The following is a 13,774-nucleotide window of genomic DNA, read 5'->3' as shown; positions in this document are numbered from 1 at the left end:
TCTCTCTCTCTCTCTCTCTCTCTGTCTCTCTCTCTTTCTGTCTCATTCTTTCTGTGTCTTTGGTATTCATGCCTCATTTCCCTCTCTTTATTCTCCTCACCGGACTTTTCTCCTTTTTTTATTTCTCCTTCATCCTTCCCCCAACCCTTTCCTTACTCTCTTTCACTTTATATCTCATGTTTATTTGAGTGACTCTAAATCTTTCCTTTGTTTTTTTTCATAACATAGTAACTGGGCTGGCCACGTCTCAAGTATCATAAATTAATTTGATTATTTTTGCCATTTGCTCATCTAAATAAAGACAGTAAAGACAGCGAAATACTGCTCGATGATGGTTGAGTTAACTCAGAAAAAAACAAAAAAACCATTTTAACTACCTAAGACTTTATTTGTGAGGCAGCGTGGTGGAATCAGGCTCTCGTCAAAATAATCAAAGTGAAGAAACTTGCATTTTTTCGCAGGTTTGTGAATTTTTGTCAAATTTCTGTTTTTTGCTCAACACCTTTCATGAAAATTAAAGGACTCATTTCTGTGTGGATTTTTCTGAAAAGCGATGATTAAAGGCACCAAAAAAGTAAATTTTCAGTTACCACGGACTCTTAAGCTAAGAAAATAACACTCTTTGGCGGCCATTCTCTCACTAATTTTACCTCTGAAAACAGGTGACCCCCACCTCCTTCTTTCGCAAATATCTCGACTTGTAACGATGATAAATGTATATTTTTTTCATCCAAATAAAGATGAGTGAATAAGCTTTAAGATGATACCAATAACTCTACATGTCCAAAAATTGACGAGAGCCTGATTCCGCCACGCTGCCTCACATTTTTCGCTCAGATCATCCTTTTCATAATAATGCCAATAGATTCCTGATTTACTATTAAAAGATAATACCTGAACTGATTTTATTAGTGAGATTGTAGTTAAAATGTTGAATGATTTATTTTGTGAGAAATACTTTCAGTCTTTCTAATTTATGTGTGCTAAATTGTAATATACAAGGATAATAGTAGGGTTCTTAAAAAAAATTTTGTGTGCAAAATGATTTTTTTTCCTCTCTAGTTTTCTAAATGTTTGTTCTATATTCAACTCTTCTTCCTTCATCTGTCTCTCAATGCCAGATTGTTTGTTAGTCTCTTTTCCTGTCTTTCTTTCTCTGAGGGTATATTTATCCTTTATTTATGTTTTCTTGGAATTAGCTTTTGCACGTAGGCCTTGATTGATGATCGGAGAACTGTAGTGATTTTATGTGTGAGCAAGTAGGCTATATGTCACGTTTTTAGAAGTATTTTGAACTTAAAATGTGTAAAAGACAAATGGATTTGACTTATTGGGGAAGGATGCTAACATAGTAGCCCACATATTTCTTGGATGGTTCTTAAAACTTTTTCTTGACGGTCTTGAGAAATCATGTTGTTGAAGGGCATTATTTTTAGGTCCAGTTTCTTGTCTGTCCCTCTCTCATTTCTGTCTGTCAGTCTTGCTTTGTATTTCCTAAATGACTCAGATTATGTTAAAGTGCTTCTCATTTCTCAAACTATGTCTGGAGAAAGGGCTGACAGATATCAAGAGAATTTTGAGTAAATTAGAGTGCCTGCAGTGAGCTTAGCAAAGTGAGAAACAGTTTGTGTGACTTTTTACTTTCTACGTTAGTAGTGCGGTCATCCTTACTTGCGACGTGTGTGCTCAATGTACTGCCACGAGTAGTTGTATTTGGGGAAGAAAGAAGCATGAAAATTGAATTTTGATTTGTTTAAAACAATATATTTTTGTCCATTTGTTGGGGAGTTGTTTTTTTTTCCACCTTCACATGCAAGTTTTTGCAGGAACTGTGGATAAATTTCATTGATCAAAAGTTTGTCCTAGAAAGGACAAATTATATCGTACTTTTTGTTCCCTTTAGCACATTGTTCCCCTTAGTACAAGTCACCTGTTCCCTGTGGTTTATTCCATTCTTTCCTCAGAGATGAATGAGTTTAAGGAGGAGACCTTGTCCTGTGCTTGTTGCGTTCTGTGCTGTCATGGACAGATTGCCTATCTCAAAGTTTGCCAAAGAAGCCAAAAATAGTTGTTATTTAGACCTGTTTAAAAATTCACATACTTGTTCATCACAAAGTAGTAATAGAATCTGTTGAGTTATGAAAAAGAATTGCCTAGTTTTTCTTCTTGTTAGTGTCTGAGGAAAGGGCAATCTGTTTAGGATTTGAAAACGAAATTAGTCTGTTTTCGTATCTTTTGCAAAATAAATGCCTGCAGAATAGGCAATCTGTTCTTGACAAGGAAAATTTATATAATTGATGCTGTTTGTTGTTGTCAAGAATTGTCATAACTGTAAACTGTGAGCTACAGCTGTACAAATTTTGGTGAAAGGTGAATGTTTCTTTCATTGAGAAATCTTGCCTGTATGTTTTAACAAGTCTCCCCCCATTTTTCAGCCGAGCGCAAGCAGAGGTCCCTGCCACACATCTTTGACAAGCATTCCAAGACGTTTCTGTATAAACGGCTGCTTAGTAAGAGAGTGGTGTTGAATGGTTGATGGGCCGGTCCTGGTGTTGCTGCACTCACACGTGTCTTCCCCCCCCCACCCCCCTCCCCCCTCCACCAGTGGCCTATAACAGCAAATGTCCTCCCCTCACTCGCTAATTCTCCACCTGAAGTAGCGCACCTTGTTCACACTTGTGGAAGGCAAAGAGCAATCCATGTGTACACTGTTATATATTTATATTTATTGTCTATATCTGCACTCATTGAGAAGAACATAAATATCTGCACTGTTAAAAAGAATATCTACACTCATTGAGAAGAACAAAGATATCTGCACTGTTAAAAAGAATATCTGCACTCATTGAGAAGAACAAAGATATCTGCACTGTTAAAAAGAATATCTGCACTCATTGAAAAGAACAAAGATATCTGCACTGTTAAAAAGAATATCTGCACTCATTGAAAAGAACAAAGATATCTGCACTGTTAAAAAGAATGTAAATGTCTACAGTGTTAGAAAAGAACATGAATGTCTGCACCTTTGGAAAAGAACATGATTATTTGCTTTCGTGGAAAAGAACATAATCACATGCACTTTTGGAAAAACAACAAAAACATTTGCACTGTTGGAAAAGAACACTACTATCTTCTCTTTTGGAGAAAACATAATGTGTGCACTCCTGGAGGAGAACTTCAATATTTGCACTGTTAAAAAAAAGAATGAAAATATCTGTACTTTCAGAAAAGAACACAAATATTTGTGCTCTTGGATAAAAAGTAAAATAATTGTCTGCGCTCGTGAGAAAAGAACATGAATTTTGTTCTCTTGGAAAAAAAATAAGTATTGGCTCTCTTGGAAAAAAGAGCCTGAATAATAGATACATGGGTTGTTATAAAGAACTTATGTTAGATGTAATATTTCACAACAGGTCTCCTTTACATATATACCTGTCATTGCACTACATTTATGGGGTGTGATTGCAATTAGAAGATGTATGAATGTTTCTCTGTCAATAGCTGTCTTCTGTCACGGTCAAGTCTGTCGCACATCCAATTATTGACACACAACCACTTGTTTAATTACTGTGCCTATTGCTTACAGTTACACACACAACCGATTGCTTACAGTTACACGCACAACCGATTGCTTACAGTTACACACACTACAGATTGCTTACAGTTACACACACAACCGATTGCTTACAGCTACATACACTACCAATTGCTTACACACAGCCTATTGCTTAGTTACGGCTGTTACTGCTCACACACTCACACACGCACACACACACACACACACACACACACACACACACACACACACACACACACACACACACGCACACACACAACTAGTTGCTTACTGTACTTAAAAACAGTACCAAATGCTTTCATACATGGCCCATTACTGACAGACACACACAGCCAATCATAATTGCTTACACACGCACAGCTAGTTCATTACACTCACTGCCAACTGCTTAACACACTGCAGATTTCTTAATTACAGCACAAATTACTTTTAAAAGCATACAGCAAGTTTTGCTCACATGTTTTGTTTCCAAAAAGATTTCCAAAAAGTAATGTTTCTCATAAAGAAGGATAGAGGTCATGATTTATTGGGCTATACTATTTTCTCCTTGCTTTCTAGTTTCTAACAGCTGACATTTTGATCAGTTTTCCTATATGTGTCTTTGGAGATTTTAAAATGCCATATTTAATAATATTCAAAGAAATAGTTATAAAAAAAACAAAAAACCCCAGATAAAGTGAATTCTTTTTATTCAGAATTCAGTGGTGATAAAATTTTGATCTCAGATTTTATTTTAGAAATACACTTCCCCTATTTGTTCTGTTTTTAGCAAGTCACATAGCAGGTGCCTTCTTATACACTTACTAACATATTTATATACTTGCACAGGATATATTTTGCTTCTCATATATGTATGTGTACCTAGATCAAAGTTCTAAAAGTAATAAATGAAAATTGATTAGGGAAAATTCACTTTGAGACTCAACTATTTCTGAAAAATAGTAATTTTCTCGAAGTAAGCAGACTTTTACTGTGGAATTCATTGTGATATAAGAAAAAAAATGTTTTCAGTATGGATGTCATGATTTAGAAGTAGGTTAATTGACCTTAAGCCAATTTCTAACATTTTATTTTCAACATAGAGTTGTTTTTGTCAGGTATTACTGATACTCAGCCTACACAAGGTTATTTGAATATGTAGTCCGATGTTGTTGCTGTTTCCAAGAGTAGGCCTACTGGTAGATCGTCCAGGCTAACAAGAGTTGTAGAATGATGGTTTTGGACATCTGTCTGATAACAAAAAGATGTTGTGCGAATTACGACTTGTGTAGATACTTTTATGTTGTGTGTAGATTGATGATGAGTTGAAGAGATTGTCCACTCAAGGCTGACCCCAGAACTTGGACCCCCTAGTTGGTGCGGTCTCTTTTCCCCTCTCTCTCCCTCATTTTCTCTCTGTCTTTGTCTCTTTCTCTTTCTCTTTCTTTGTCTCTTTCTCCCTCTCTCTCTCTCTCTCTCTCTCTCTCTCTCTCTTTTCCCCTCTCTCTCCCTCATTTTCTCTCTCTCTTTGTCTCTTTCTCTCTCTCCCTCTCCCTCTCCCTCCCCCTTCTTTCTCATTTCCTCTGAGCTTTAAACTGCTTCCCATATGGTACTCAAACTTACATCCTCTGCCCTTGATGCAGAGCACCTAACCACTACACCTTACTTGTCAGTCTGAAAAGTTACGAGTTATCAACACCAAAATATGGAATGACAACCATACCATCCGGGGTTTGGTTCTTTCTCATTACTCAAAGAATCTGAGTTTGATCTCTGTGTGGAGAAGTTATTTATAAATAAAGCCCCTCTGTCTATCTGCTGTTGGCATGTTGTATGCCTCTAAAATCGGGTTGGCCCTGGTAGGAAGGAAGGTCGAAGTAGCCCGCGTCCTAAATTATCTAAAGTGTGTTGATTGAAGTGTAAAATTTCTAGGCCTACAATTTTTTTTCTTATTTTTCTTTTTTTGGGGGGAGGGGGAGTGATGAGAGAGGAGGGAATATCATTCCCATATTATTAGTTGAGAAGACAGATCCACACAACACACTTGTGAACCACCATAACATTTCTCTAGATAGTTTGTGTTGAGGTCCTGCCCATGTGGTCATCTGTGTACCACCTGCTTACCATACCATCCACACATGAAGGAGCCAAGAATTCCTTGCTTATATCCCCATCTGACCCTCGCTGGCCGTACTGAACCCCTCTTCACCCATCCTTTCCCTTTCTCAATGAAGATTTACCCCCCTTTTTTTCAGAGTGTGACGTAGACTTGTAACATCTTGGACTGTGCAGCACACAATTTGAGAAAAAAGGAGAGGGGGGGGGGGGGGGTGTTTAAGGTTCTGCATGCTCTGGGCCCTAGCACTGCCGTAACCTGACAAAACGCCTTTTTTTAATTCACAGCAGTTGCGAGAAAAAGGTTTTTCGTCAGCGTAACTATTGAAAGATATAGTGCTTCCGAAATACACAAGTAGGGTTACTGATCAGGCTTTCCATTTAGCAAATAAAAATTTTTGGTGCCAAAATGAAAAGAGGCGTTTTATTATCAGCTTAAAACAGAGCACGACGTGTTTTGCCCTTCATTTGGGTGAATGGTGCGGCCTGTGGTGTACATGCTTCACAGCAAAATTTTCCTTGAGAGCAAAGAATGGCGGCCATGACAGTGTGCAGTCTAGGAGTACCAGTCTATGGAGTGTGATTTTTGAATTTTTCATTTTGTGACTTGGACAGAATAATTTTTTTCTTTTCTCTTCACTCAAGGTTTTGTTGTGATTTTGTTGACTAACATGCAGTTGCTGTTCTCACAAGTCTGGCTTGGCCTCACTTTCTTGTGCTCACTCCACCCCTCCCCCCCTCCTCACCTCGCCCCCTTTGGACACTTTTTTTTGTGTCTCGTCATCGATATGTCTGACCGTCATTTTATCTATATATAGATATGTCTGAATGGTCTGAGATTTACAAGAGTAATTACGTGTGGACAGTTTATGAGTGACGTTTCCAACCATGTCATGATGTTTGAAGTTTTACAATCTAGAATGTCTCAGTTTTGAATAGTTTTAATTAAGGCTTGGAATTAGAACCTAAGATTTCTTTAAATTTTCATGTTTTGCTTTGACATTCCTTTACATAATTTGCTGACTTTTTTCAGATTTCACCCTTGAATGAAAGGGTAATTGCAGTTCTTAGTTCTTGTTTACCAATACGTTTTATCAGCCAATCTTTATTGACGTAGCAGAAAAAGAATTCAAAAATTGATGTTACATTTTATTGGATCTCTTTACAGAAATTTAGTATACAATTGTGTACATGTACTTACGAACATAAGCGCATACGTACAATTTTTTATTCATGTTTGTTTGTAGGCAGTATCATAATACCAAATAGAAAATAAAAAGAAAGCCCTTGCTGGTCGCCAACATGCATCACTCTGTTTTGAGATACATTTATTATGTCACGCTAAAAGACATATATATATCCCAGTTACCACACGTATCTTAACACTATTTCACTAACTAACATGTCAATGGCTGTGTCAATATAGAACAAAACTTTCGGCAGATTTATTTGGCCGTGGACACTAGAAGGGTTGATCTGGTGAGAACTGATGAAAAATTTTCCAGAAACCAGTTACATATATTTAAAGTCAAAGCATACTCTGTTGATATTCTTGACTCTATTGTGACCCTGAACTCATCAGCCCATTCTGCCTCAAGAGTCGTGTCTCATGGGCTTGCTTTTCTTCTCTATCCTGAGTTAACCAGTGTCTGTGGTGTGCAGGGCCGTCAAGAGCCTGGTCGGGCCCTGGGGCAGCAATCACCTTCGGGCCCCTCCTCTGCCCCCCCTCGGCCCCACCCACCCTCACCTGCAATTTAATAACCCAACAAATACAATGTACATAGGCATATATAATCACTTTACTGTAGCATATCTATTACATACCAACATACGCTCTCTCTCTCTCTCTCTCTCTCTCTCTCTCTCTCTCTCTCTCTCTCTCTCTTTTTTTTTTCTCTCTCTTTTCCCCCTGCTTGCGGGCCTCCCAAACCCCCGGGCCCTGGGGCATTGGCCCCCCCTGCCCCCCCCTCTCGTCAGGCCTGGTGGTGTGATGGTTAGGTTCTTCACTGTAGAATGTAGAAGACGTGAGTTTGATTCTGCACGGAGAAATTATTTTATTTTTTGTATCCCCGTCTGTCTATTGGGATGTGTTGTATCTCTATCAGGTGGCATTGTCTGTGACAAGCAGGGTTTAAGCAGCCTGCCTCGTTCGTAAGTGACCTTAATTTTGTTGATGTGGGCATAAAACATTTACAGTCAGTCATGCTACGTGTTATCTTATCAGATTGAGCTTTTCGTGTCTAGTGGAGCATTGATCTGTTAGAAGAGTGTCATTGGGGGTGTGAAGCATTTGCACTTTGCCAGTATCTTGAATTGGAGGTAAAAAGATTTGTGTTTCTTTTCCTTGTGTTGTTTCCAGTGGAGAAGGAGAAGCCGTGTGTCCGGCAGTGGTCAGCCCCTCAGTTCAACCTCCCGCGACGCATGCCGTCCAAGCTGAATCTGGGCAGTTTTGGGGCGTCCATGTTCCCAGGTACTGACCCGCTTGACCGCTTCAGGAAATGTTTTTGAACCCATTCCATTCGCCACATGATTCAGAGTAGTCAGAATCAGTGACAAATGTATCAATGTATGTGATGTAATGATTAGGCTTTTCATTGTTGTATGGAAGAGAAAGAACTTGATTCCCAGGTAGGGAAGTTATTTTATTGAGTTTGTGCGTCTGTCTGCTGGGATGTTGGATCACACTCAGCTCAGGTTGGCTCTGTCAGCCTGGGTTGAGGCTGCTGGCTTTCTAAATATTTTGCTCTGTGTTGATGAGAGCGTTAAAGATTTACAATTTTTGAAAATATTTGGAATGATTTTTTTCAGAAGAGACAACTTCTTGTTGGCTGTAACTTTCTAAGTCAAAGCAGCCTGCCTCCTAAATGGCACAAATTGTGTCTTTGAGGGCTCACCAACAATTTACAATTACCAAGTCTTTTTTTTCCAGATGCAAATTTGACATGGGTTTTGAAAACCTTTTTTTGCTTGTGCTCGGTTATCTTGTCTTTATATTGTTTTTGCTGAGCTCTATTTTTCTGGAAGACATTTTTGCTTGTTACAATATAAGATAGATAAGATGTACTTTACTGATCCTCAAAGAGAAATGACAATGCGCTTTCACTTGCTGTGACATAAAATATGCATACATAGTTTACAGTGCGTTTTATGGTTATTTCACATTGCTTTCTTTCTTTCTTGCTTTCTTTCTTTCTTTCTTTCTCTTTCTCATTCTCTCTCTCTCACTCTCTCTCTCTCCCTCTCTCTATTTGTCTCCCTCCCTCTCTCTCTCTATCTCTGTCTTTCTCTCTCTCTCTCTTTTTTCCTCTCTCTTTCTCTCCCTCTCTCTTCCTCTCTCACTCATGCACTCTCTCCTAACCCTGTTAGTGATACATAACATTAAACGTAATGATATATAACCGTGTATATATGTATTAAGTGAAATGAAATATGGTTATGTGAATTCCTCTCCCCATTGTACCTTACAAAGGAGGTCAGCTGCGAGAGTTCACAGACGAGGAGAGTAACTTTGCTGCGTTGTTGCAGCGAGCGATGGAGGGCGTGGACAGAGACACGGTCTACCAGCTTGTCTCCCTTCTCATGACGGTGGGCACACACACACACACACACACACACACACACACACACACACACACACACACACACACACACACACACACACACACACACATGCACACACATGCACATGTACGCACACACATGCACATGTACACACACACACACACACACACACACACACCGGAGTGAAGAATATTCAAATAGCACTCCACTTTTAATTTATTCAATTCAAGGAAGGAAGGTCGGAGATGTTTGTTTCCTCTGGCATACACAAACTGATATGTAGAAACTGATCTACCTACACAAGGATCTATGTCTCACAGTACACATTATCACACCAATAAATACAATAAACACGACATTGCTGGTGTACACAGATAAAAAAGCAGGTAAAAATCTTTCAACCCAATTTGTGAGTGTTGAGTTTGCAATGGCGTGCATATTTAAATTCCTTCCTGACAAAATTATTTACCAGTGTGTACATAATACACAATATTACTTCAATAAAAACAATCCACACACCATTGCTGGTGCTCATGAAAAAGAAATAGGTTTAGTTTAGTAAGAGTTTTACGGCGCTCACAACTGCATAAGGTCATTTGAGTGCGCAAAACACAAGTTGGTTGCATTCACAACAGTTCACAACATGGATTGGTTTAGGTCGATATTTCGATTAAAATGATTAAAATTTGTAGTAAAATTTCAGTTTTAAAATAACATTTTAAATAATATTCAAATAACGCTATCTACAATTTATTGTAAAAGCCTTTAAAAATCGAGAATTCTGTTTGGGATCAACGATGGAGAACAGATCTTGCTATTTAAAACAACAGATTTAATAATAATCTATTTTTACTGCTTTCTGTGGGAAAGTTGACTATACAATGTCACACCTACATTGGTCGAAACGTTCATACATATTGTTGGTGTACAACTCCAACTGTGTATCTGCCAAAATAGGTCAAACACTTTTTATAGATGCTCCAGAATTGCTCAAAATTTCGTGAAGTTTTCTTTCTACTCTCTTATAATATTACCAATTGTAATTGCGTTTTTGAATGATGTGAATTTCAGATAAAAGAAGTGTCAAACTTAAATTTTTGGGGATATTTATTTGGGGGGGGGGGGTATACTGCAGAGTCGTGGAGTCGGACTCTGATAATACGTGGAATAATTAAATAGTGTTGTGTAATGCACCACATCGCATTGATGAGAATTATGAATCTGCCATTGCTACAGTATTCCTTATCAAGAAGCAGCATTTCTAGTCCAGGGTCCTGGTTCTGAATGACTTGATTGTTCCCTACCAGCCAATCTGCCTGTTCATGATCTGATCTTACACTGATTTTTTTTGTTTTTCGCTCAAAGGATGAATTAGATCTGCAATTCTTTTTTTAATCACACTGTACAAATACAGTATAACACAGATAGCTTGAATTGGTCGGGACCAGCCGTGATAGTTCGAGGGATCTGTAATTGAGGGATATCTTACAAAGATAAAGAAGACGAAAAAACGCGACCGCAGGCATAGTTCGACGAATGCATGATTTCGAGTCTTCTATGAACGACCTATCCGTGTTATACTGTACTGTATTTTGTTCTCATTGTGGAAGAATAGTTTTGTAATGTTTCCTTCTATTTATAGACATGCAGTAGGTGTAAAACTATTGCTAGATATATCTTCTTCTTTTTATATATATATATATTTTTAAATAGTAGAGGCTTTTACGGCGCTCGCAACTGCATAAGGTCATATGAGGGCCAGATATATCTTCAGTTGTGTGTGTTTTTATATGTGGTTGAAGGGCGCCACTTGTAGTTCTATTTCTTTTCTGTCCATCTGTTTTTTCTATACATATATATATCTGTCCGTTCTTGTTTTTTTCCCTGCACTAAATGACCATTACTTTGTTGGTGCGCGTCTCTTTACTGAAATGTTGAAATGTTGTCCGTTCTTCCCCTCAGTTCATGGTGCAGTGCAACGACCACGACGATGCTGAGGAGAGGACAGATACCAAAGCTCAGGTGATTATTCCGGCATGTGGAGCTATTGAGTCATAGATGTCACACCGAACTGTTCATTGAAACTGCGGGCTCCAGTTCCTGATAAGCACCACAGGACGCAGTATTTGAAGTGTTTTAGAAAATTGTAGAAAAACCATATAAGGATAAGAGCAATCGATCGAGTTTCCAGTTATACTAAAAATAACATGACCTGATATACTAGCACTTGAAGACACAAATTACAGTTTCTTGGTAGGATATTGCACGAACTTGCTCAGCCCTGAGCCCGAGATAGTCGGGTTGTGCACGTCTGCGGTGGGCCCTGAACCCGACAAGGGCCCTGAACCTGGAAATATCGGGATGGAAATTTCTACTGCTTAATAATGTAAACACACAGCAAATAAGAACAGACTATACTTTATAAGAGAACCTTGGCCATTTCTTTATAAGAAACAGACTATTACAGAGGCAAAGGTTGCTTTCTTGACCTACAATTGAAAATAACTTAGCGCATTGTAACGAAGGGGGAAATGAGAACAAGTCTTGGTCTTTCATCTGAGCCACTTTTTAGTGCGTGTTGCTGACCTTTTTCAAATGACAATATCTCCCAGACTTTCAAATATTTTCAAATTCTTTAAATGATGATAGTCTATGTGATGACTAAACAAATTGTGTGGGAAATATTGGGGCGATTAAAGTTGATTTAGCTTTTTTTTGTTTTACAAAAACCTCTTAAACCACTAGGCACAGCCAATAGACTGGGTCCTTGGCCCCCTGGGCTGAGCGAGTTAATGGCATCATAGAATATTGTTCCATGGTACAAGCAGTGTGAATGTGTTGGAGAGTCCTGCTCAATGTGTTGGAGAGTCCTGCTCAATGTGTCGAGTTTTTGATGTCCTCAGAACATTGTCCTACGTCACCTCAACGTCCTCCTGGGCTACAACCAGACGGAGAAGTCATTCAGCGTTCCTCCATTCAAGCTCAGGTTTCTCTGCTCGTTCCTTCACCACTACCCAACATTTCCTCATTTTTCTATGAAATGAACCTCATTTTCGGATTATTCTACAGTTGATTTGCCTTTTATATTCTATTTCACTTTTTTGTGATTTAGACAAAAACAGAGTGTGCGAATCTAGGTTGAACCAATTTTTTAAGATTCTACTTTCATGAAAATTCCCATATCTTAATATTAATATCTCTGTAAAATAGATTTACCATGAAGATAATAAGATTTACTGATACTATTTCGTATGTTTGTAGGATCTTATAGAAGTAATAGAAGGGATTGTGTCAGCGTCATTCCACACTCGCCAAACTCAATTTCTAGAGGTTTCCAGATAAAACCGTTATTCAAATGAAAATATAAAGGAAAACCTTACAATGTAGTTTCATTTTGTTTTGCTGTTTCCTTCCTACTTTTTATTTGAAAAATGTGAGGTGTGCTGGCAACATGGGTTACTTCTCGGATTGTAGGCGTAACCTTATGGAAATCGATACATCAACTTTATAGGTGGAGTTTGTACAGTTTGTAAGTGTAGAATAATAAAAGACATGGTAGACTTGAAGAACATGGCATCAATTGAAAATTTATCAATCTGACATTAGTGTCAATTTTCAGCTGGTATCTCCAGTCTTGAATTGCGAGAAGAAACTCATTTTGTCAGCACGCCTCTCAATAACAAATGCTCAAATCATTTTTCTAATTTGGACAAACTTTTTTCTTTAATTTTCTCAAAACTTTAAGAAATGACTGAGGCTCTTGTGAAATGATGCTGACAATGTTTTGTTCACTTCTCAGGTCTTCTGCGGTTTTCAATGCGTTCCTGAGCGGCGTCATGTATGTAAGTATACAGCAGTCGGGTGAATTCTTTTTCTAAATAAGCTTTTTTAACTGGGGGGCTTCCGTGAGAGAACTTACGTCTGTGGTAATGCTATCGGGTGCTTTACTGTTGCAAGCAGAAGATATGAGTTTGATTCCTGTGTTTGGAGATTTCAATTAAGTATCTCTGTCTGCTAGAAAGTTATGTCTCAGCTCAGGTTGGCCCTGCCAGTCCATGTCGAAGCAGCTTGCCACTTAAATGTTTTAAATTGCGTTGATGGAGATGTACAAATCTACAACTACTACTGTTTTTGAGAAAATATACCATAACCTTGTAAGCCAAAGGTAACTATAATTTGTTTTTATAAGAATCTATAGGGACAAGTATGAAGATTTACCATCAGTAAATCAAATGTTTGATCAATGGTAAATAAAGCTCCTCCTCTCTCAGTTGTCATGTCTTGTTTCTTCTGGCCTGTTTATTTTTGTCTCTTTTTCTTTTTCTTTTTCTTCTCTCTCTCTCTCTCCCCTCTTTCTTTTTCTCTCTCTCTACCTCTCTCTTTGTCTATCATCTCTCTCCTTCTCTTCGCTTTCCCTTTCTTCCATCTCTTTTATTATTTCCCCCTCCCCCTCCTCTCTCTCTCTCGCTCTACCTCCCTCTCTCTCTCTCTTTTTCTCTTTCTCTCTCTCTATTCCCCCCCCTCTCTCTCTCTCTCTCTCTC

The 13,774-nt window shown here is 38.4% G+C and overlaps 1 protein-coding gene across 1 annotated transcript in view; it reads left to right on the top strand.

The window, feature by feature from the left end:
- Positions 1-13,774, top strand: part of LOC101860711 (protein unc-79 homolog) — a gene marked incomplete in the record, with an annotated part of 74,225 nt that overhangs the window by 29,015 nt on the left and 31,436 nt on the right. The window contains 6 exon segments of the mRNA XM_035973512.1: positions 2,436-2,510; positions 8,031-8,141; positions 9,141-9,256; positions 11,195-11,254; positions 12,136-12,218; positions 13,032-13,074. Coding sequence (XP_035829405.1) covers positions 2,436-2,510; positions 8,031-8,141; positions 9,141-9,256; positions 11,195-11,254; positions 12,136-12,218; positions 13,032-13,074 — 488 coding nt within the window.

Source organism: Aplysia californica, unplaced genomic scaffold, assembly GCF_000002075.1.
Source record: "Aplysia californica isolate F4 #8 unplaced genomic scaffold, AplCal3.0 scaffold01336, whole genome shotgun sequence".
In the NCBI taxonomy this organism is placed as follows: Eukaryota; Metazoa; Mollusca; class Gastropoda; order Aplysiida; family Aplysiidae; genus Aplysia; species Aplysia californica.
The sequence above is the reverse complement of the archived record's forward strand: the minus strand, read 5'-3'. Positions and strand labels throughout refer to the sequence as shown.